We start from the raw sequence: 22,397 nt of genomic DNA, 5'->3' as shown, positions 1-22,397 counted from the left end.
GATCAGTCAGCATCCAATTTTAGTTTAAATGATCATAGTCAGCATCCAGTGTGAGTTTAAATGATCATAGTCAGGATCCAGTGTGAATTTAAATGATTCCAGTCAGGATCCAGTTTTGGTTTGAATAATCATAGTCAGGATCCAGTGTGAATTTAAATGATCATAGTCAGCATCCAGTTTTAGTTTAAATGATCATAGTCAGGATCCAGTGTGAGTTTAAATGATCAGTCAGGATCCAGTTTTAGTTTAAATGATCCCTGTCAGGATCCAGTGTGAGTTTAAATGATCATAGTCAGGATCCAGTATTAGTGTAAATGATCATAGTCAGGATCCAGTTTTAGTTTAAATGATCATAGTCAGGATCCAGTGTGAGTTTGAATGATCATAGTCAGGATCCAGTTTTAGTTTAAATGATCCCTGTCAGGATCCAGTTTTGGTTTAAATGATCCCAGTCAGGATCCAGTGTGAGTTTAAATGATCATAGTCAGGATCCAGTGTTAGTTTAAATGATCCCTGTCAGGATCCAGTTTTAGTTTAAATGATCCCTGTCAGGATCCATTGTGAGTTGAAATGATCATAGTCGGGATCCAGTGTGAGTTTAAATGATCCAAGTCAGGATCCAGTGTGAATTTAAATGATTAAACTCAGGATCCAGTGTGAGTTTAAATGATCCCTGTCAGGATCCAGTGTGAGTTTAAATGATCCCAGTCAGGATCCAGTGTTAGTTTAAATGATCATAGTCAGGATCCAGTTTTAGTTTAAATGATCCCAGTCAGGATCCAATGTGAGTTTAAATGATTAAACTCAGGATCCAGTGTGAGTTTAAATGATCCCTGTCAGGATCCAGTGTGAGTTTAAATGATCCCAGTCAGGATCCAGTGTTAGTTTAAATGATCATAGTCAGGATCCAGTTTTAGTTTAAATGATCCCAGTCAGGATCCAATGTGAGTTTAAATGATTAAACTCAGGATCCAGTGTGAGTTTAAATGATCCCTGTCAGGATCCAGTTTTAGTTTAAATGATCCCTGTCAGGATCCAGTGTGAGTTTAAATGATCCCTGTCAGGATCCAGTGTGAGTTTAAATGATCCCTGTCAGGATCCAGTGTGAGTTTAAATGATCATAGTCAGGATCCATTGTGAGTTGAAATGATCATAGTCAGGATCCAGTTTTAGTTTAAATGATCCCAGTCAGGATCCAGTGTGAGTTTAAATGATCATAGTCAGGATCCATTGTGAGTTTAAATGATCATAGTCAGGATCCAGTGTGAATTTAAATGATTCCAGTCAGGATCCAGTTTTGGTTTGAATAATCATAGTCAGGAACCAGTGTGAGTTTAAATGATCATAGTCAGCATCCAGTTTTAGTTTAAATGATCATAGTCAGGATCCAGTGTGAGTTTAAATGATCAGTCAGGATCCAGTTTTAGTTTAAATGATCCCTGTCAGGATCCAGTGTGAGTTTAAATGATCATAGTCAGGATCCAGTATTAGTGTAAATGATCATAGTCAGGATCCAGTTTTAGTTTAAATGATCATAGTCAGGATCCAGTGTGAGTTTAAATGATCATAGTCAGGATCCAGTGTGAGTTTAAATGATCAGTCAGGATCCAGTTTTAGTTTAAATGATCCCTGTCAGGATCCAGTGTGAGTTTAAATGATCATAGTCAGGATCCAGTATTAGTGTAAATGATCATAGTCAGGATCCAGTTTTAGTTTAAATGATCATAGTCAGGATCCAGTGTGAGTTTAAATGATCATAGTCAGGATCCAGTTTTAGTTTAAATGATCCCTGTCAGGATCCAGTTTTGGTTTAAATGATCCCAGTCAGGATCCAGTGTGAGTTTAAATGATCATAGTCAGGATCCAGTGTTAGTTTAAATGATCCCTGTCAGGATCCAGTTTTAGTTTAAATGATCCCTGTCAGGATCCAGTTTTGGTTTAAATGATCCCAGTCAGGATCCAGTGTGAGTTTAAATGATCATAGTCAGGATCCAGTGTTAGTTTAAATGATCCCTGTCAGGATCCAGTTTTAGTTTAAATGATCCCTGTCAGGATCCATTGTGAGTTGAAATGATCATAGTCGGGATCCAGTGTGAGTTTAAATGATCCAAGTCAGGATCCAGTGTGAATTTAAATGATCCCAGTCAGGATCCAGTGTTAGTTTAAATGATCATAGTCAGCATCCAGTTTTAGTTTAAATGATCATAGTCAAGATCCAGTGTGAGTTTAAATGATCATAGTCAGGATCCAGTGTGAGTTTAAATGATCAGTCAGGATCCAGTTTTAGTTTAAATGATCCCTGTCAGGATCCAGTGTTAGTTTAAATGATCATAGTCAGGATCCAGTATTAGTGTAAATGATCATAGTCAGGATCCAGTTTGAGTTTAAATGATCATAGTCAGGATCCAGTATTAGTGTAAATGATCATAGTCAGGATCCAGTTTGAGTTTAAATGATCATAGTCAGGATCCAGTGTGAGTTTAAATGATCCCTGTCAGGATCCAGTGTGAGTTTAAATGATCATAGTCAGGATCCAGTGTGAGTTTAAATGATCATAGTCAGGATCCAGTGTGAGTTTAAATGATCCCAGTCAGGATCCAGTGTTAGTTTAAATGATCATAGTCAGCATCCAGTTTGAGTTTAAATGATCATAGTCAGGATCCAGTGTGAGTTTAAATGATCATAGTCAGGATCCAGTTTTAGTTTAAATGATCCCAGTCAGGATCCAATGTGAGTTTAAATGATCCAAGTCAGGATCCAGTGTGAATTTAAATGATCCAAGTCAGGATCCAGTGTGAATTTAAATGATCATAGTCAGCATCCAGTTTTAGTTTAAATGATCCCTGTCAGGATCCAATGTGAGTTTAAGTGATCCCTGTCAGGATCCAGTGTGAGTTTAAATGATCCCTGTCAGGATCCAGTGTGAGTTTAAATGATCCCTGTCAGGATCCAGTTTTAGTTTAAATGATCCCTGTCAGGATCCAGTGTTAGTTTAAATGATCCCAGTCAGGATCCAGTGTGAGTTTAAATGATCATAGTCAGGATCCAGTGTGAATTTAAAGATCCATGACTGCAGAGTAGGTACTTGTGTCCATCTGACACAAACTACAGCAGAGAACTCTGATCAGCTTCACTATAAAACTACAAAAATAAAATAAATTGCACTCTAACTCTTTTAAAAACTTTATGTTGGTGTGAGGAAGACGATACAATATAAAATAGGCATGGTCAGTCATTACAGGTGAGCCGGTACAGGTCGATATTATACACTTGATTCAAACAATGAAATGAAACTGAACCATTGGCTGTATTATAAAGACTTACTTACTTTTTATGAGAGCAGCATGTTTCAGCTTCAGAATTATAATACAAGTGTTTTCAAAAATATTTGAATAACAAACAGCAGTTATACACACATCAACTGTGTGTCCTTGAAATCATTGTTATGTTGTATATTTATTGTTTTATGTTTTGTTAGGTGGAAATATAACTCATCAATCTAAGACAACTTGAAAATAATATACATGCCTCAATAGTTTTAAACAGCCTGCTGAGTGAGCAGTTAATTATAATTTTGTATATTTACATTTATTTATATGCATGTGGTTATTTTATATACATGTTTCACATTCAAATAATTTCATTGAAATACTGAAAACCTAAAACTGACATCTTACCTGATGTTCGCCCCCAAACACTGAAAACACATTTTAAAACATGTCATGATATTTAAATCCACAGACATGCAGTGCATTCACAAAAAACAGTGGAAAAAAGAAAATGTTCTCATAATTAATACTTTTGAGTTCATATGACTCACAGAGAGTGTATGTGAGCGTGAGCGAGAGTTTCTCCCTCCTACAGTGAGCACAGAGACACTGAGGAATCAGCCCACAGCCTGAACCCAGGATACAGAGGTTCAGTGAAGGTGGTGCTGAAGGTGTGGAGGTGGATCAGCGTGTCAGAGGAGACTCTGTAGAAGGACAGAGTGCCAGCAGGACAGTCCACATACACTGCTACTCTGTTAGAGACAGAGGAGGAGGAGGAGGAGGAGGGGGAGGAGGAGAGACGTGTTTGTCTGTTATTGTGCCAGGCAGAGAAACCATCCTCGTCAGAGCACCTCAGACTCCAGGACTGTTTATTTGCTCCAAACCTGCAGTCGGCACTGTCTCTTCCTTTTCTTCTGATCCCTCTGTACGTCACTGATACATAAACCTTTCCACTCCACTCGACCTCCCAGTAACAGCGACCGGTCAGACCATATTTACACAGCAGCTGAGAAGAGTAGTCAAACCTCTCTGGACGATCAGGATATGGCTGCTTCTCTGTTTCTACTGTCACCGTCCTGTGGTCGTCAGAGAGTTTGAGGCTCCTGTTTGCTGTGTTTGTGTCCAGTGTGAGTTCACAGGCGTCTGATGGAGAGAACCAGACAGGTAGAAAGACTTGTGGTTATATTTATTTCTATTTGTCCAATTTGTTGATAAATAATGTTTTCTTAAAAATTAGGGTTTTTTCCCTAGACAGTCATTAGTAAATTTAGAACAGAGCTGTTTTAATATGTGCTGCCTTGTGTTCCCTGACTGAAAGGAACACTTACACTTCCTCAGACCAGCCTTCAGCCACTGCCCTTCATCATGATCCACCCTGGAGGAACAAACAGAGTCACAATGAACCTTCACTTCGATCCTACATTAAGACAAAATTGCTGTGTTTCTAAAGCACATTCATACACAGGCTCTATATAAAATACTCAAAATGAAACGGAGGATATATAACAGAAATCCAAATTGTGTTTCAATTTGCTCTGCGCTCTTGTAGCACGAACAGCCTGTGGACCGATCACAAACTCCCAAAGTAAAACAGGTACATTTGTGCTTTGAACCACTTTGAACCAGGTACAAGGCGGAGAGAAGATTTTATCTCTCAAAACCACATTTCAAATAGACCCCTGTCATAAACTTGAACACAAAGTATTTTAGCTAACATTGTTCCTTAGATTTCTTTGAGGGAAGATAGTACAACTCTGATGTCTGTACAGTCTGAAGCAAGTTAGTTATTCATTCAGAGATTGAACCCTTTAATATCATGTGGCCACACTGCCGCCTGTTGACTGTATTAGTCCAGAAAATCCTGTTTTATCAACTTCATGTACAATATGTGTAAAACTTTTAGTTTGATTTCAGTTAGGTGGTGATTCAGAATAGGGACAGGGACTCGTCTTCACTGTTATCAGCAGTACTGCCGGTGCATACTGTGAATCAACTGTCCACATGTTGTCTGTGTGACAGGGAAACAGTGTGTGAGCTCTTATTGTGTGTTTATACCTGAGAGTGTCGAGTTTATAGTGTGGATCATCCAGTCCAGCAGACAGCAGCTTCACTCCTGAGTCTCCTGGATGATTGTAGCTCAGGTCCAGCTCTCTCAGATGGGCGGGGTTGGAGCTCAGAGCTGAGGCCAGGTAACTACAGCCTTTCTCTGTGAACAGACAGCCTGACAGCCTGTACACACACACACACACACACACACACACACACACATATTCATATAGATGTAGATATAGATTAACTTCTAGAAGTAAAACTAAACTCTAGAACTAACTGTAACCACTGACCCTAAAATTAGCATTTTACGGAGTGGGGACACGGCTTTTGTACCCAGTTGTACAAACCAACCCCAATCAACTGATCTTCAGTCTGGTTTGTATTTCAAAGATATTCTTGTAAAAAATGTGCCCCACAGTGGTTTCAATTATAATTTAAGACAAATTGTATTTACTAGGGGCGTAAAGATTGACTGATACAAATCAACCGTGTGGGCAACAAGGGTCCTTGCACCAGCAAGAACAGTCAAGACAAAGACCAGAATATTAAATACTTTTTTCAGCTGCAACTTGGTGAAGTCTATGGTTATCACAGCATGTTTAGCCTGTTGTATTGCTACAGTTTTTAGGACCTTACACTTTAGTTGAGAGTGATGGCTGGTGACACGGTGAATACATTTGAGCCAAGGTATAATACACCAAGCAGACAGCATTTCACTGACAAATGTGTGTCGGAAATGTTAAACAAATTAAAACAAAACTTGAAAGGGAGAGATGCGCACCCCTAGTATTCATTCAACTTGCAATATCAAGGTCATCAAAGGTCATTTGTTAAACAAGGTGAATCCTGACCTGAGAGTCTCCAGTTTACAGTTTGTACTCTCCAGTCCAGCAGAGAGCAGCTTCACGCCTGAATCCTGCAGGTCATTGTTACTCATGTCCAGCTCTGTCAGACTTGAGGACTGTGAGCTGAGAACTGAGGACAGAGCTTCACAGCTTCTCTCTGACAGATTACAGCCACTCAGCCTGAAGGAGAGGACAAACACTCATACTGTCATCTACAACCTAAATAACATCACAATTCTGTTGCAGCCCTTAATCAGTCAATGTGGTGCAAATTTGATAGGGTTAGCATCTGAAGTAATCGGTGCACTCACAGAGCTTTGTTGGAGGCTTTGACCACTGGCAGCAGCCTCAGGAGAACCTCCTCTGAAGCAGAGTACTTCTTCAGGTCAAACACGTCCAGATCTTTTTCTGATGACAGTAAGATGAAGGCCAGAGCTGACCACTGAGCAGGAGACAGTTTACCTGTGGAGAGACTTCCTGGTCTGAGGTACTTCTGAATCTCATCCACTAAAGAACAGTCGTTCAACTCATTCAGACAGTGGAACAGATTGATGATTCTCTCTGGAGACAGATTCTCATTGATCTTCTCCTTGATGAAGTCAACTGTTTCCCGATTCATCTGTGAGGTACTTCCGGTGTTTGTCAGCAGACCATGTAGGAGAGTTAGATTGCTCTCCAGTGAAAGACCCAGGAGGAAGCGGAGGAACAAGTCCAGGTGTCCATTTGGACTCTGCAAGGCCTTGTTCACAGCACTCTGGTAGAGATGTTTGTTTTTTGAAGGTTTAGAAGAGGTTGGTTGTTCTTCTGAAAGTAATTTGACACCACGGTTGATGAATGTCAGATGGACATGAAGAGCAGCCAGAAACTCCTGAACGCTCAGATGGACGAAGCAGAACACCGTGTCCTGGTACAGTCCTCTCTCCTCTATAAAGATCTGTGTGAACACTCCTGAGTACACTGAGGCTGCTCTGATATCGATGCCACACTCTGTCAGGTCTGATTCATAGAAGATCAGGTTGTCTTTCTGCAGCTGCTCAAAAGCCAGTTTTCCCAGAGACACAATCATCTTCCTGCTCTCTGGACTCCAGTGTTGATCTGTCTCAGCTCCTCCATCATACTTGATGTTCTTCTGTTTGGTCTGAACCACCAGGAAGTGGATGTACATCTCAGTCAGGGTCTTGGGCAGCTCTCCTCCCTCTCTGGTCTTCAACACATCCTCCAGAACTGTAGCAGTGATCCAGCAGAAGACTGGGATGTGGCACATGATGTGGAGGCTTCGGGATGTCTTGATGTGGGAGATGATTCTGCTGACCTGCTGCTCATCTCTGAATCTCTTCCTGAAGTACTCCTCCTTCTGAGGGTCAGTGAACCCTCTGACCTCTGTCACCATGTCAACACACCCAGGAGGGATCTGATTGGCTGCTGCAGGTCGTGTGGTTATCCAGAGGCGAGCAGATGGAAGCAGTTTCCCCCTGATGAGGTTTGTCAGCAGCACATCCACTGAGGTGGACTCTGTGACATCAGTCAGGATCTCATTGTTGTGGAAGTCCAGAGGAAGTCGACACTCATCCAGACCGTCAAAGATGAACACAACCTGGAACTCTTCAAACCTGCAGATTCCTGCTTCTTTGGTTTCAGTGAAGAAGTGATGAACAAGTTCCACCAAGCTGAACTTCTTCTCTTTCAGCACATTCAGCTCTCTGAAGGTGAAGGGAAACATGAACTGTATGTCCTGGTTGGCTTTGCCTTCAGCCCAGTCCAGAGTGAACTTCTGTGTTAAGACTGTTTTCCCAATGCCAGCCACTCCCTTTGTCATCACTGTTCTGATTGGTCCATCTCTTCCAGGTGAGGCTTTAAAGATGTCATCACATCTGATTGTTGTTTCTGTTATGTGTGGTTTCCTGGATGCTGCTTCAATCTGTCTGACCTCATGTTCATCATTGACCTCTCCAGTCCCTCCCTCTGTGATGTAGAGCTCTGTGTAGATCTGATCCAGAAGGGTTGGGTTTCCTGCTTTAGGGATTCCCTCAAACAGACACTGGAACTTCTTCTTCAGTTTTGTTTTGAGTTCACGTCGACAAACTGCAGCAGGAGTTCCTGAATGAAAACAGAATAAGACTGTGAGTTATTGAAACTGTTAATATGAGAAGATGAAATGCGAAAAACAATTCTTACTGCTCTGCAGACAGTCAGCCAACTCATCCTGCTTCATTCTTCTCAGGAAGTGCAGTGTGATCTTCAGCAATGCTGCTCTGCTGCTCCTCCTCTCGTCTTCATCCTCACCCTCTACCACCTCCTCTTCCACTCCGTGCTTCTCTAAGCGTTCTGAATAATCGGGACTAAGCACTCTCTGAAACTTTTTCAGCTCCTCTGTCACAAGAGTGAAAATGTTCTCTTGAAGAGTCTGAAAATAAAATCATAAAAGAAATATGGGTTCATCTGTTTTAAGATTTTCAAGAGATAAAAGTTGTTGCATAGTTACATACCATAAATATGGAGTCCAAGTCTGTTGTATGCTGTTGAATAAACTGATCACCAGTCACCTTTGACCTTTGTTGTGGAACTCTGCGGAGATATCAGGAAGTAGGATGCACTCCATATTCATCGTATATACATATTGCTTATGGAGACAACAAAGAAAGCACGGCCCTCTAGCATCAATGACACCACCTTTTGGTTGATCTTAGAAACTGCTCAAAATACCTTGTGACCAAATTTGGTCTCGGACTTCTGTGCTCGTCCTGGATTGGCCATAATAAACACCATGTTCAAACATAGAGTGGTTCATAAATGTACCTGGTACCAGACCACCCTAGGCCGTAGTTCAATTATCTACTTTGTGGTCGTATCATCAGATCTGCAGCCATATGTTTTGGACAATCAAGTGAAGAGAGGAGCAGAGCTGTTAGCTGATCACCACCGGGTGGTTAGTTGGATCAGATGGCAGGGGAGGCTGCCGGAAAGACCTGGTAAACCTAAACATGTAGGGAGGGTGAACTGGTAAAGAGGCCCCTGTCCGCGAGGTCTACCACCTCCGGAAGAATTTCTCTTGTATCCCGGGGGGTATTGGGGACATGGAATCTGAATGGGCCGTGTTCAAAGCCTCTATTGTGGAAGCAGCTACAAGGAGTTGTGGCCAGAAAGCTGTCGGTGCCTGTCGTGGCTCCAACCTTATAACCTGTTTGTGGACACCGGCAGTGAGGGAAGCAGTCAGGCTGAATAAGGAGGCCTTTCAGGCTTGGTTAGCCCAGGGTTTCTCCAGAGACAGCACATCAGGTGTCCAGAAGGGCTGTGGCTTAAGTGGTTGCTGAAGCAATAACTTGGGTGTGGGAAGAGTTCAGGGAGGCTATGGAGAAGGGCTTTCAGTTGGCCTCAAGGAAGTTCACGTAAACCATTAGACGACTCAGGAGGGGGAAGCAGGGGCGGGGACCTGCTGACCTGGACTGGGGATATTGTTGGACGGTAGAAGGAATACTTTGAGGAACTCTCGAACCCAACCAACACGTCCTCTGATGAGGAGGCAGAGTACGAGGGTCCAGGGGAAGCCTTAACGATATCTGGGGCAGAGGTCGCTGAGGTAGTCAAGAAGTTCGTTAGTGGCAAGGAGCCTTGTGTAAATGAGATTCTGAAGGCTATTGACATTGTTGGGCTGTCTTGGCTGACATGCTTCTTCAGTGGGGGGTACTGCGGGAGTATGGGGTACAGGGGCTGATGGTACGAGCCATCTGTCTCTGTATAAGGAAAGTGTCCGCATCCTCAGCACAAAGTTGTACATGTTCCTGGTGTGAGTTGGCTGCTGCCAGGGTACTCCCTTTTTTACCGATTCTGTTTTGGATTTTCATGGACAGGATCTCAAGGCGCAGCCAGGGAGCGGAGGGTTTCCAGCTTGGGGACCTCAGAATTTTATCTCTGCTTTTTGCAGATGATGTTGTCCTGTTAGCTTTATCAACCTGTGACCTCCAGCAGGCATTGGGGCGGTTAGCAGCAGAGTGGTGGGGAGTGAGTCTCTGCCTCAAGTGAAGGAGTTTAAGTATCTCGGGGTCTTGTTCACGATGGAGGGTAAATAGGATCATGAGATTGACAGGCGGATCGGTGCAGCATCAGCAGTAATGCAGGCGTTGTACCAGACAGTTGTGGTGAAGAGGGAGCTGAGCCCGAAGGCAAAGCTTTCAGTTTGCCAGACGATCTACGTTCCAACCCTCACCTGTGGTCATGAGCTTTGGGTAGTGACCGAAAGAATGATTGCGGATACAAGCGGTACAAGGGTGTCTGGGCTCAGAGATATGGTAAGGCGCTCAGAGAAAACTGGGGGGAGCTTGGAGTAGAGCCGCTACTCCTTTGCGGGAGGTGGTTCAGGCATCTGGTTAGGATGCCTCCTGGGCGCCTCCCTACGGAGGTTTTCTGGGCACGTCCAACTGGGAGGAGGCCCCAGGTCACACCCAGAACTCGCTGGAGGATTATATATCCTGTCTAGCCTGGGAATGCCTCACAGTCCCCAGGGAGGAACTGGAAAATGTTGCTGGGGAGAGGGACGCCTGGGTCACATTGCTTAGCCTGCTGCCACTGCGACGCGGCCCCAGATAAACAAAAGATAATGGATGGATGGACGAATGGAGGACATTAGCCATGATAACAAATATGAATGTAGTGGAGTAACTTGCAGATCCTTTTGTGTTAGCACTTGATAGCTGCAGAATAACAAAGTCTGGTGTAAAGTCTGACCTGTCTTCATTTGGATGGTGTTCGACCTTGAAGTTATAAGGTTCAAACATGGACTGATCACTCTTCATGGACACACAGCTGGGTCCAGGTCCAGGAGAGTCTGGTCTCTGCTGATGCTCAGTGCTACAAAACACAACACACACACAGATGTAACTGTAAATAATGATGTTGGAGTGGTTTGAGAAGAGTCACGGACAGTTAGAGATCCTCATCTCACCTCTGAGCTTCATGTTCTCCATACAGAGAGGTTTTAGAGGGAGGGGCTCCCTCCTCTGTCTCCTCATGCTGATCCATAGCAGAGCCTAAAACCTTCACACAAACACAACAACATGCTGTCAGAGCTCTCACATAATCTACAGTCGCTCCTCTGCGTCACATGACGGAAGTCATGCATGAACAGTAAATGCATCATTATTGAAGCATCAGAAGAATGACAGCATCTATCTTGTGGACAGAAAGCCAGTGAGAGCGAGATGTTGTTCTGCGATCTGTCCACTAGATGTCCTCATTCATGCACAATGAACTACAGGGCAGCTCAGTACACAGATACATGTCTCTTTAATAACTGTGTGTTATTACCTGATGACAAAACCTGTGTTTGTGTGTGTGTGTGTGTGTGTGTGTGTGTGTCCCAGCCTCTGCTACAAACTATAATAACTTATCTCCCATATTTAAACGCACTCATGTTTATCCATCTTGGTTCTTAAAGTCTGAAGGTTTTGTCACCGTTTGCGTTTGTCTTGGAACGGTTGGCGATCTCATGAAGCGAGTCACAGACAGCTTGTAGCTACAGATGTCTTCCATCAAATGTTTCTGACAGTAGAGTGTCTGCACATGAAGGAATGTCCACCATGAATCATTAACACAAATATAAAGTCTTGCAGTTATTCTCGTCTTTTCTTCTTCTTTCTTTTCTCTCTGTCTGAATCTGAATTCCTGTTTTTGCAGGACGGCTGCATTTCAGATTGTCTGACATCTTCTGACAATCTGAAATACCTTTTCACACCTGGAATAAGTACTGAACATGAACAGAAGGATCCAACAGAGTTCCACTTACTGTCACACAGATATGAAGAAGTGAAACGTAATCGAGACCAAAAGCCACAGAGCTGCTGAATGCAGGAAGGACAATTGCTGACTGTGTGTTTGTATGATCACGACAGATGTGACTTTAATAACATGCTCAGATATTGTGTTGTTTATCATTCTATCAGCTGCAGCTCCGACGGGAACACACAGACTCATGGAGAGAATAAAAGTACAAATAAAAACATTATAAGTACAACAAATGCACAGTCTGTGTTTTTCAGCCTCTGTTGTAAAGCACACTGAACATCTTTCATGTGAAAAACTCCTCCACTCACTTGATCCGCTCACGGAGCTCCGGGATCCAGAGGCCTGATGGTCAGCAGGCTGCTCCGGAGCAGGTTAGGTGTGCAGTTACCTTGGCGATGTACCCCGGGAAGAAGTGAACCCACTTTGTAGTAAACCCTGAAGTTACCTCGCTAACGGCACATCCTGCTTCACAGTACGGACCTCAGGTGAGTGTAGAAGAACAGCGTCAGGTTCATCTCAGTGTGACCGTTAGCCTCAATAAAAACTGCACCAGCAGCAATAAGACACGATGAACCAGCCTGATCCTGCAGCACAGGGCAGAGTTCAGCTTTTACTGTTTTATTATGAACACTAAACGCCACATGATCCAGCATCCACAACTTACCAAAATAAAAGCATCAAAACATACGTAGAGTACCAAAAGTAAAAGTACTCTTTATGCAGAATTAAATGTGAGTGATGAGTGATTTATAATTATTGATGCATTCATGTGTTCACCACTTTAACATTGCAGCTGGTAAACCTGGAGATCACTTTGACTTGGTCATAAAGTTTTTATCTTAACCTGTAATTATGCTCCATATTCAATCATAGCTTCATTCAGACACAAAGGTCAGGTCAATATAACAACAACACAGAGATCAAACTGCAGTTACCAAGTTCAAATGTTTTCAAAACAAGAGAAAATCTTGTGTTTATAATTATAATTTTGAAAGAATTGACCAACATGTAAATTTGTCTGTTAAATTTAAACTAACACTGGATTAAAAGTTAGACCATCACAGACACAAACAGCCCGACTGAGGAGTCCGACTCTGGTGCCACGTTTTGCTTTACCTGCACCACAGGTGGGCTGTGTGAAGAGGAGGCTGTTTTTAACGTCTTTTTAAACATATATAGTCTGATAGTGTTACACAAATACCTGACTTGGTTCAAAGGGTAATAATAAACACATAAAGTGTCCTCAGGTATTTTATTTTCACTTCCTGGTTTGTCGTCCAAAAGACGTCACAGCTGGAATAAAAACCTCTCGACAAAGAAAAGTGACTTTAAACCTTCAGATTTATTCAGTTCAAATGTAGAAAACAGTGAAAGTGTCTCAGTGTAACAAGATTTAAATTCTAATCAGGATCAAAGTGTGAACAGAAACAAATATTTCATTTCTTCAGTGACCAGAGATAAAGTACAGAGCTTTTATTTTGGCGGGTCAGATTAAACTAATATAATGTTTTACTGCAGTGAACACAGGAAGTAACTCAGCTTTCATTTCAGACATGAATGTTGTCAAATGTTGAGACGGCCGATGTTACATCGCGGTCTGCACTCATTTTCATGCACACAGACGCTGTTCATTTTTTATGAATGTGCTGCATGTTAATGTCAGACATCAGGTCAGCAGCAACAACTCCTGTTCACCGTTTTTAAATGTGATTCATAGTTATAAATAAAGTTTGATGACCAGCAGCAACGACTAAATGTTTCATCTTCAATAATTCATCTGATTTTAATTATTCATCTTTTTTAAATCAGTGTCATTCAAGTGCAAACTCTTTTTTTAAAGGGTGAGTCCTGTTTTTAAAACTGGGGCTGAACTTTTAAAAGTTTCTGAATCTAAACGACTCACAGGAACAAACAGTGTGTGACTGTCTCCAGTACATGTGTTCATCCGGCAGATCAAAGGTCGTCCACTAAAAGTTTGTGTTGTTTCCAGTGACAGGCTCAGATTGTTGACCTTTGACCCATCAAGGATTAGCCATTACAGCCTGTTTCACTGCTGCAGGATGAACACATCTACTGGAGACGCTCAGAACTTTTTGTACCTTTTGTTCATTTAGATTGAGAAATATTTAAAAGTTAGGCCCCACTTTAAAACAGCAGAACTCCTCTGTTACTGCTGCATCAGTTGAAGTCAAATTTTAACTCAACACAAAAACACGATCTGTGATTTGGAGGCCTGAAATAAAACCAGACAGTTTATCTGTTGCACAGGTGTGATTTTCAGCATTAGAAATACAATTAAGTTTCAGCATTAGATATCTTTTTCTTTTACTTAGCATGTCTCCGTCTTTCTACAGTTAATGTGAAGCAACAGTCAGCAGTGGCTTAGCTTAGCATAAAGACTGTAAACAGGGGGGAACAGCTAGCCTAGCTCAGTCCAAAGGTAACAAATCCACCTACAGCTCCTGAACAAGAAATCGTCCCGTACATAACCCCGCGTTAAACAGCAGCATGTCACTTTACACTTTGTGATTTCTTTTATGGTTGAAAATGTTTGTCGAACTGTTCCTGTTAAATATGTGCACATAAATCAAAAGTACTTTCATTATTTTCCTGTGGCTTTTTAAAAACACAACAGGAAGTAGAAAAGTTCTCAGAATCATCACATTAATATAATTCAGCATCATTTAAAGATTTGTTCCTTAAACTCTTTACAATCTTCAGGTATCTAATATGTTTGTGCTGCCAACCATGTTTTAAACATTATCTAATATTCCTTATATGGTTAGCCATTTATTTTGAGAGTCAAACTCTTACTTTGGCGGTTTAGAGCTGATAACAGGAAGCAGCTCTTAGTTTGGCGGTTTAGAGCTGATAACAGGAAGCAGTTTAACTGCAGTGTTCTGTGATGTCATCAGTGGCAGATCGGAGACTCTCTGAGGCCTTTTGGTTTTATTTGGCAGCTTCTTCCTGAAACTCTTACAGAGTTCACTACGTACAGATTAAAACAAGTTTAGGAATGACTTCCTCACAGAGCTGAATTATGGGTAATATCCTCCTCTTACAATCCAGTCCAAAGCATTAAAGGCACATCAGTGATGCAGGGTGGTCAGTGTGATGCTTGGTTGGTCTGATATTAACAGTCTGACACTCCATCAGAGGTGGCTAAAATCAGACTAATGCTAAGCTAACATTAGCAGCTGAGTCCTTTGACCCAGCAGTGTCAACAAGTGAAAATACTTAGTGTGAAAGTAATATTGATGCATTTATCTAATGTGCACATCAAAGGCCTTTTGACCAGATTTAAAATAATTAAACTGCTGGACGCAGTTTCCAACCAATTCTTTGAGCTAACGTTAGCTTAATAAGCTAGCTAACAAGAGCTGATGAAACTGTTTTTCCCCAAATCGATTGTTTGCAGTAGATTGTGTCACCACATGACTGCTCACTGCTTCAGAATTCATTATAACATAATAATACAATAAAAAGACTGAGTGTTAAAGCAAAAGGCCACAGTGTAAACACCAGATCTCATCGTGTTCCCAAACACAAATGATTGACAGCATGATTCAGCAGCGCGGTGTGATCCACAGAGACAGGACCGCAGACTGCAGGCCTGTCAGAGACCTGGAGTTCATCTTCCTCTCATTTGTAAAAGATGTGTTCACTGTTTTTAACCACAACCTTACGACACAAGCTTCTGGTTTCCAAAGCAGCTGAGAGAAAACAAGACGAACACGCTGGACCGGGAGTTTCAGGTTTTCTGGGTTTAAGAGTAATTTCAAAATAAAACACCCTTCTATTATATGCATGGGTTAACATGCCTTTTGAAGCTCCTATTCTAATCTGTTATGTGCAATTTAACCCCTTCTCACTTGTGTTGTGAGAAGAGGTGAAGATCGATGTAGAAAACACTCAGGATGCAGCTTCTTGTTAAAAGCCTGTAATTAAATGGCACATTAAATCAGCTATTCAACTTTTAATTTAAAGGATAAGTTCGGCGCTTTTGAACCTGGACCCTATATGTACATCGTTTTTGTTCTAAGTGTCTGAAGTACATAAAGTTTTGGAATTGCTGAAATGGCATGAACGTTATCCTTGCAGGCAAAATGTGTCCACTTAAAGTTCTTGTTGTTTAGAGAGACAGAGATAGACCTTTTTGTTACAGAGGAAGATGATTGTTTTAACCACACACAGACGTTACATCGCTCTCTGCACACACACCAGACTCCATTCATAAAAACACTGATTTTACACTGCCACGGCTTGTCTTCCACTGCATACATTGTTCTGTTACAGTGTGTTATACAAATGTTGTATTTGATCCAAAAATGTACAAAACCAGAGTCACAAACACAAACATGTAAAAGCAGCAGCAGAGCAGCAGCTCCTTCTGTGTGCTGTGAGCTTAAATCAGTGTTTTTCTGAATGGAGTCTGGTGTGTGTGCAGAGAGCGATGTAACGTCTGTGTGTGGTTAAAACAATCATCTTCCTCTGTAACAAAAAGGTCTATCTCTGTAGGGATCCTTTCTGTCATGTTGTCACACACTTAGAATAACAATCTGAGCCTGTCAGTGGAAACAACAAGAACTTTTAGTGGACGACCTTTGACCCATCAAGGATTATGTTGCAGCCATTACAGCCTGTTTCACTGCTGCAGGATGAACACATCTACTGGAGACACTCACACAGTTTGTACACATTAGTCATGTAGACACCAAACATGTAAAATAAAGGGTCCACACTTAAAAAATACCCGAACTACCTTTTATATGTGCAACAGCAAAAATGTAACTCTTTTCTCTGGGTCATGTGTTCTTTAAAAACTGTTGTCTGACCTCAAAATGAGGTTATTTATCAGGGAGAAATTCAAGAAAACTTTAATGAGATATAACTGAACCCTAACCTTTGTGTTAATGAGGTTTGGGTGTAAAACAGTGAACACATCCTTTCATAAGCTCACCATTTTTCATCATATCCTTGGATCGTGTTGTAGAGCCGTTTTCAGGTGGTCGATGATCATGGAGGATACGGACAGCATCAGATTTTTTTATGGGTTCAGTCCCAGGCAGTAGAATTTCACAAACAGCAGAGTGGGAAAAAACCTCCCACCTGAAGCAGATCTGAAAGTCTGATTCAAGATGTTTTTCCAGCAGCGATGGTACGTCATCGGTCCTACACTGAAAACACAGCTCAGTGAGAGTGGTTCACATGATTTTCTGGTGAAAGGTTTGTCCAAGTTAACCACATGAACGATCTTTGAAAGTCTTTGAAAAGACACACTGTCTATGCAGGCTGTGGAGAAGGCTCAAAGCACTACACAGGATGCGTTCAGGCACAATATTGAGTTTGTTTTGGCACCACTCTGATCCCAACACATAATCCTGTGATAAACTGTACTTTGCAACCACTTCATCTAAATAAAAAAGCCCAGTTTTCAGCTCGACACCTAGACGACGTTTTACCTGCAAATCACGAAACCAAAACTCACTGAGCCGTGTCTTTAAATGTCTGAAGAGTCCAGCGGGTGGCATGGCAGCAAAGAACCGTAGAACCATGTCAAGAAGAACCTGAATCAATCCAGCTTTACTTTTGCTGCGTTTCCACCAAAAGTAGTTCCAGGAGTCATTTTTAAGGGACTGCAATTCAGCTGAGGTCTAGAGACCCATGAAGAATAATCAAATTTGTCTTCTTCTGAATGCTGCCAATACTCAACCAATCCTTTATTTAGACCCTGGTCTCGGCGTTGGAAACTCCACAAATACCTCCTGAAGTCCCTGGAACCGCCCTCCCCCTCCTGTCCTGTCCTCAGAGGAGTTTGGGTCTGTAAGGGTTGGGTCTGACTGAGGAATAAGCCCCGATGTGGGTGATGAGGTTGGGTTCCACGCTGTGAGACCTTTCCCCGGGGATCGTCCTCACCATATGATACAGAACCATGTCTTTGGCATTCCCCTTGACGCAAAATGAGACATCCAGATAATCGGCGGCCCTGAGGGAGGCGTTACCAGGAAAGAGCATTGCTGGGGTGCAGCACTCTGTGGCTGGGGAGACAGCATAGAGCTGCGGGGAAAGTCTTCGTACCTCCAGGAGGTAGTGCCGCCCTAGCAGCTCGGCCGCAGCCATGAAGTAGAGGGTAAAGAAGAGAAGGTGGCCGGCGGACAGCGTGAAGGAGAAAGAGCAGGGGTTCCAGTAAGGAAGGGTGAGGAGGAGGGCTGTCGCTCCTACCAGCCCGAGTCCGATCCACTCCAGGATGCGGTAAGGCTCGGGGTTCCAGTAGCGCTGCAGCCTCTCAGGGTGATACAGCTTTATGTACAGAGTCTGGAGGGCAATCCGACGTGACAGCAGGTCCTTTATGACTGTGAAAAAGTCCTGCGTTGGCAAGGCATCGTCCTCAAGGACAACCATGTTTTTGGGCTTCACCAGCTCCCATCCCTTGCGGAGACAATAGACGTAATCCCTCTTCTCTCTCTCGAAGGTGTTGATCTGCTCCTTGTTCCTCTGCTGCTCCTCAGGGGAACGCCGGATCACCTGGAAGTGATTCTCCAACATCCTGGCATCATGGTTTTCCTGGGGACCACTTTCCACGTCGCAGACCAACACCTCTGCACATGGCTGCTCTCCACAGCTGCCCAGAAGGCTGCTCAGCTGCTGCATCACCTGGAGCAGGTAGTGGAAGTCCTGCCCTTCGTTTCGCCTAGTTGTCACCACCGTGACCAGCAGGTCAGGATGTTGAGCGATGTCACTGATTCTAGAAGACACTGCTGCTGCGGTGGATGTGCTCTGCCAGAAGTGCAGAGCGTCCTGGCCTCGTCGGAGGCTTTCCTGCAGGACGTCCTCACTCATGGAGTCCAGGTACATGGACTTGATGAAGAAGTAAGAGTAAAGCAGCCGATGGCAGCAAAGAGGAAGTACGACACAAAACGTGATGACGGACAGGACGAGGGCCTGGGTGATGGTGCTGGACCATCGCAGGTGCTGACTGAAGAAGGCTTTCCATCGAGGCATTGGTGAGACAGGCAGCTGGAACCACACAGTGACAGAGGATGTCGTCTCAGGAGGGTTCAGGTGACATTTACGGTTTCCCAGCAGGCAGTCTGATTTATCAACCTGCCGTACCAACCACAGCAGTGAAACCTGATGAGTCTGCTGAGAACTGATAGCTCTGTGGAAAATGGGTTGGGCGTTGGCACTTCTTCTTGTAAACAGAGAGGTTGGAGTTTCAGCTCAGTCCTGGATGTCTGTGAAAAGAGAGTTTTTGACTGTTATGTTTTCAGCCGTATAAAAATATGAAATGTGAAGGGCCAGACTTTAGATCTTCTCATTACAGGTTTCTGCAGTTCTACAAAGTGGATTTTGTCTTGTTAACATTTTTAGGATTCTGGCTCAGATTTAAGGAGTTCAAATAACCAGCTGAGTGGGTGAAATGTTTTCAACCACCAACACTTCAGTTACATCATCATTGTGTCACCAAACAGTTTGATCATTTGTACTTTTTTGAAGTTGAAAGAGATATTGATTCATGCGTTTGTATTTCTTCACAGTCATCTTGAAGTACGAGGTGACATATGGTCTACACATACTTTCAACAGATTAAATATATACACATATATATAAATATATATATTTATATATATATAAATCAATATCGAAAACGCTCTTCAGTCTTGTACTGCAGATCAGTTGTGGGATATTTTATAATATTTAATATGGTGTTTAGTTTGAAACCACATCAGTGACCTCGATTTGATGGAAGCAATAAAATGTAAACATTTTATTTGTGGCGTCTTTGTTTCTGTATCACAGCTTAAAGCTTGAGAACAAACTGAATGTACAACTCTGGGAGCATCAGAGGGGCACTTGAATGCAGCATGACACACTGCTATGAACCAAAGCTGTGATCCTCTCCTTTAAGATGACACACAGATCATTAAATGTGACTTTGTATTAAACAGCTGCTCTACACCTTCATGAACGTTTGTGTAACATAATTTTAAACCTATTGATCTCCTCCACGTGGTCTTACAGTGAGATGACACAAACTACATGATCTCCTCCCATATACCTGCCATCACAGTCACGGTGTGCAGCCTGTTTATATAACGGAGGTGTGCCTATACAGCCCTTATTCAGCCATTTATACACACTGAACAGGAGCTAATAGACACGAGTCGCGTGTTAGTGCTTAAACAACCCGTGAACAGAGCCGACAGCCTCTCTACAGAACACCGTGTTTACCGCTAGGATCTCATTACACTACATTACAACAGATTAAAGAATCACTGGATTAAACTCAAACACCTGGAGTATTCCACTGATCGCTTTTAATCCGACACTTCTGAATGAAACCGCTTCCGGTACAGTGTGGCTTCGGTATTAAACCCTTATCAAAGACCACCGTTACACTCACTAACCTCTGTGCTGCTGAGCGGCAGCTAGCAGCAGGCTAACTCACATGCTAACAGACACTGTTTTGAAACGATTTAAAGGACAGGTGAGACGTTCAAGCAGGTAAAAACCACAGAAGAAGACTCACGGAGAGTTGGCGAGCCGATGCCGTTTGCTGCCTGCTGCCATGTCCTCACAGGTACGATAATAGACCCGCACCTTACATACCGTAATACTGCGACTACAGGCGCAGGGGAATGTTGTGGCTCTACAGCTGCCGGGGCCGTTTGTGCTCTGCGGTCTATAGTAAAGATGAGAACACCGCAGAGTAGCGGTTAAATGTGAGAGATCAGAGATTTATGTAGAAATATGACCGTGATTCTGATCCTCTGGTGTTGAAAGTGTTAAAGTGTTTCTGTGCAGCCATTACAACCTGTTTAAATCAGTCCACTAGAATACTACAAACAGTGGAATGACCCTTTATTTACAGTAACACAGAGGGTGTGTTACAGACTGTATGTGGGGATTAATCATAAGTATCTGACCGGGTGTGACTCAAGTCTGACGTCTGAGCGGCTGGTTCAGATACTCATCAGGAATGTGACCAATCAACATCCGATGAAACAGAACCAGTTCCTCTTGTTTCAAGAAAGGTGATCTGACGACCTTTTGTCTGTCATTATAGTTAGTTCTTATCATGCTGATTTATGTCACAGTGTTCATTTTTCTGACACGTTTATTTTTAATTAGTTATTTGATGCTATAAAAAGGGGGCGTGGCCTCATGATTGACAGCTCTGTGGACAAATGGGGCTCCTGCAGCGTTCTGTTCCCGAGTAGCAGAGTAGAGGAGGAACGGCGAGAGGAGACGTAACTAACACTAACACTACAGTCATTGAACTTTCCATCAGCGTGAATATCTGCTTCAGACCGACACAAGAAGCTGTTCTGCTGCAGACTGAGCCCACCTGAGGTCTCCAACACGCCAAGGACACCTGAGGGCTCCAACACGCCAAGGACACCTGAGGGCTCCGACACGCCAAGGACACCTGAGGGCTCCAACACGCCAAGGACACCTGAGGGATCCGACACGCCAAGGACACAAGGTAAAGGTGTGTGTCGGGTAGAGGAAGGGGCGGGACGACGATACTGCGGCTCCATCAGCCGATCTCTACTGCACACACTCTGGATACTGATGAGCAAGATGGCAGCGCCCGCTCGGGGGGGTTGAGGCTTCACTTTAATACAATGAGAGGAGGAGGAGACGCGTCGGCCATCTTTTTTAAACTGGTCACTGGTCCAAATAATTAACATCTGAGTAATAAACAGTTAGTTTGTTAAATCTCTAAATATAAACAATATGCAGTTCTTGAGTTAAACTCTTTCATCATTATTTCTTTATCTGTCAGTTTTTTCCATCAGCAGCTTGAACGTCTCTGCTGCTGTCTGAAGATTGAACCCTGCTGTTACCAGAAGAGCCACCAGGTGGCAGCAGGTGACAACAAAAAGCCTCCAGGTGAATTTCAGTTGAAACAGTTTCAGGAAAAAGCTTCCACATTTTAGTGGCTCTACTGTTTGTGTTTAACAGTTTGTGTGAAATACGTTCTTGTTGCATTTCTTTTACACTAAGTATTCAGAATTGACCTCGTGACCTTTGGTGTGCTACATGAAAAATACCTGTCGTCAGAGAATAAAACGAACCATGTGGTCGTGATGAATCACAGCTTTAATAACTGCATCTGAAGATGAAATATAATCAGGGCAGATATGAAGGTGCTGGTTGATCCTCAGGATGAGGAGGTGGATGATGTCACTGCTGAGTCTACAGTTCAAAGACTACAGATGAAGAAACTCCAAACACAAGTGTGAACCCAGCAGTTACCACGTATCACCACAGAGGCCGCCAAAGACGACCAGACACATCTCAGATTTCAGTTTTCATCACTCTGTTCAGAAAAACGATCAAGATGAAACATTCTGCATCCTGCTGTGTGGCGCCTGTGGCTCAGTGGTCGAGTCGGTGGTCTGGTCAGAGGTTCGATCCCCAGCTCCCTCAGGCTACATGTCGAAGT

The 22,397-nt window shown here is 43.0% G+C and overlaps 2 protein-coding genes across 2 annotated transcripts; both read right to left on the bottom strand.

Moving 5' to 3' along the window:
- Positions 1-3,846: 3,846 nt before the first annotated feature.
- On the bottom strand, positions 3,847-8,722 carry LOC138594481 (protein NLRC3-like). Its single transcript, XM_069665583.1, has 7 exons — positions 8,653-8,722; positions 8,342-8,570; positions 6,478-8,263; positions 6,173-6,346; positions 5,325-5,498; positions 4,598-4,644; positions 3,847-4,412 (listed from the first exon to the last, which is right to left on the bottom strand). Exons 1-7 carry the CDS (start codon positions 8,653-8,655, stop codon positions 3,859-3,861), a joined length of 2,967 nt encoding a protein of 988 aa, XP_069521684.1. The 5' UTR covers positions 8,656-8,722; the 3' UTR covers positions 3,847-3,858.
- Positions 8,723-16,487: 7,765 nt separating this feature from the next.
- pgap4 (post-GPI attachment to proteins GalNAc transferase 4) lies at positions 16,488-19,036 on the bottom strand. Its single transcript, XM_069666564.1, has one exon. It carries the CDS (start codon positions 18,944-18,946, stop codon positions 17,750-17,752), a length of 1,197 nt encoding a protein of 398 aa, XP_069522665.1. The 5' UTR covers positions 18,947-19,036; the 3' UTR covers positions 16,488-17,749.
- Positions 19,037-22,397: the final 3,361 nt, after the last annotated feature.

Source organism: Semicossyphus pulcher, unplaced genomic scaffold (genome assembly GCF_022749685.1).
Source record: "Semicossyphus pulcher isolate SPU_LCO1_2020_fin unplaced genomic scaffold, fSemPul1.0.p SCAF_17, whole genome shotgun sequence".
Classification (NCBI taxonomy): Eukaryota; Metazoa; Chordata; class Actinopteri; order Labriformes; family Labridae; genus Semicossyphus; species Semicossyphus pulcher.
The sequence above is the reverse complement of the archived record's forward strand: the minus strand, read 5'-3'. Positions and strand labels throughout refer to the sequence as shown.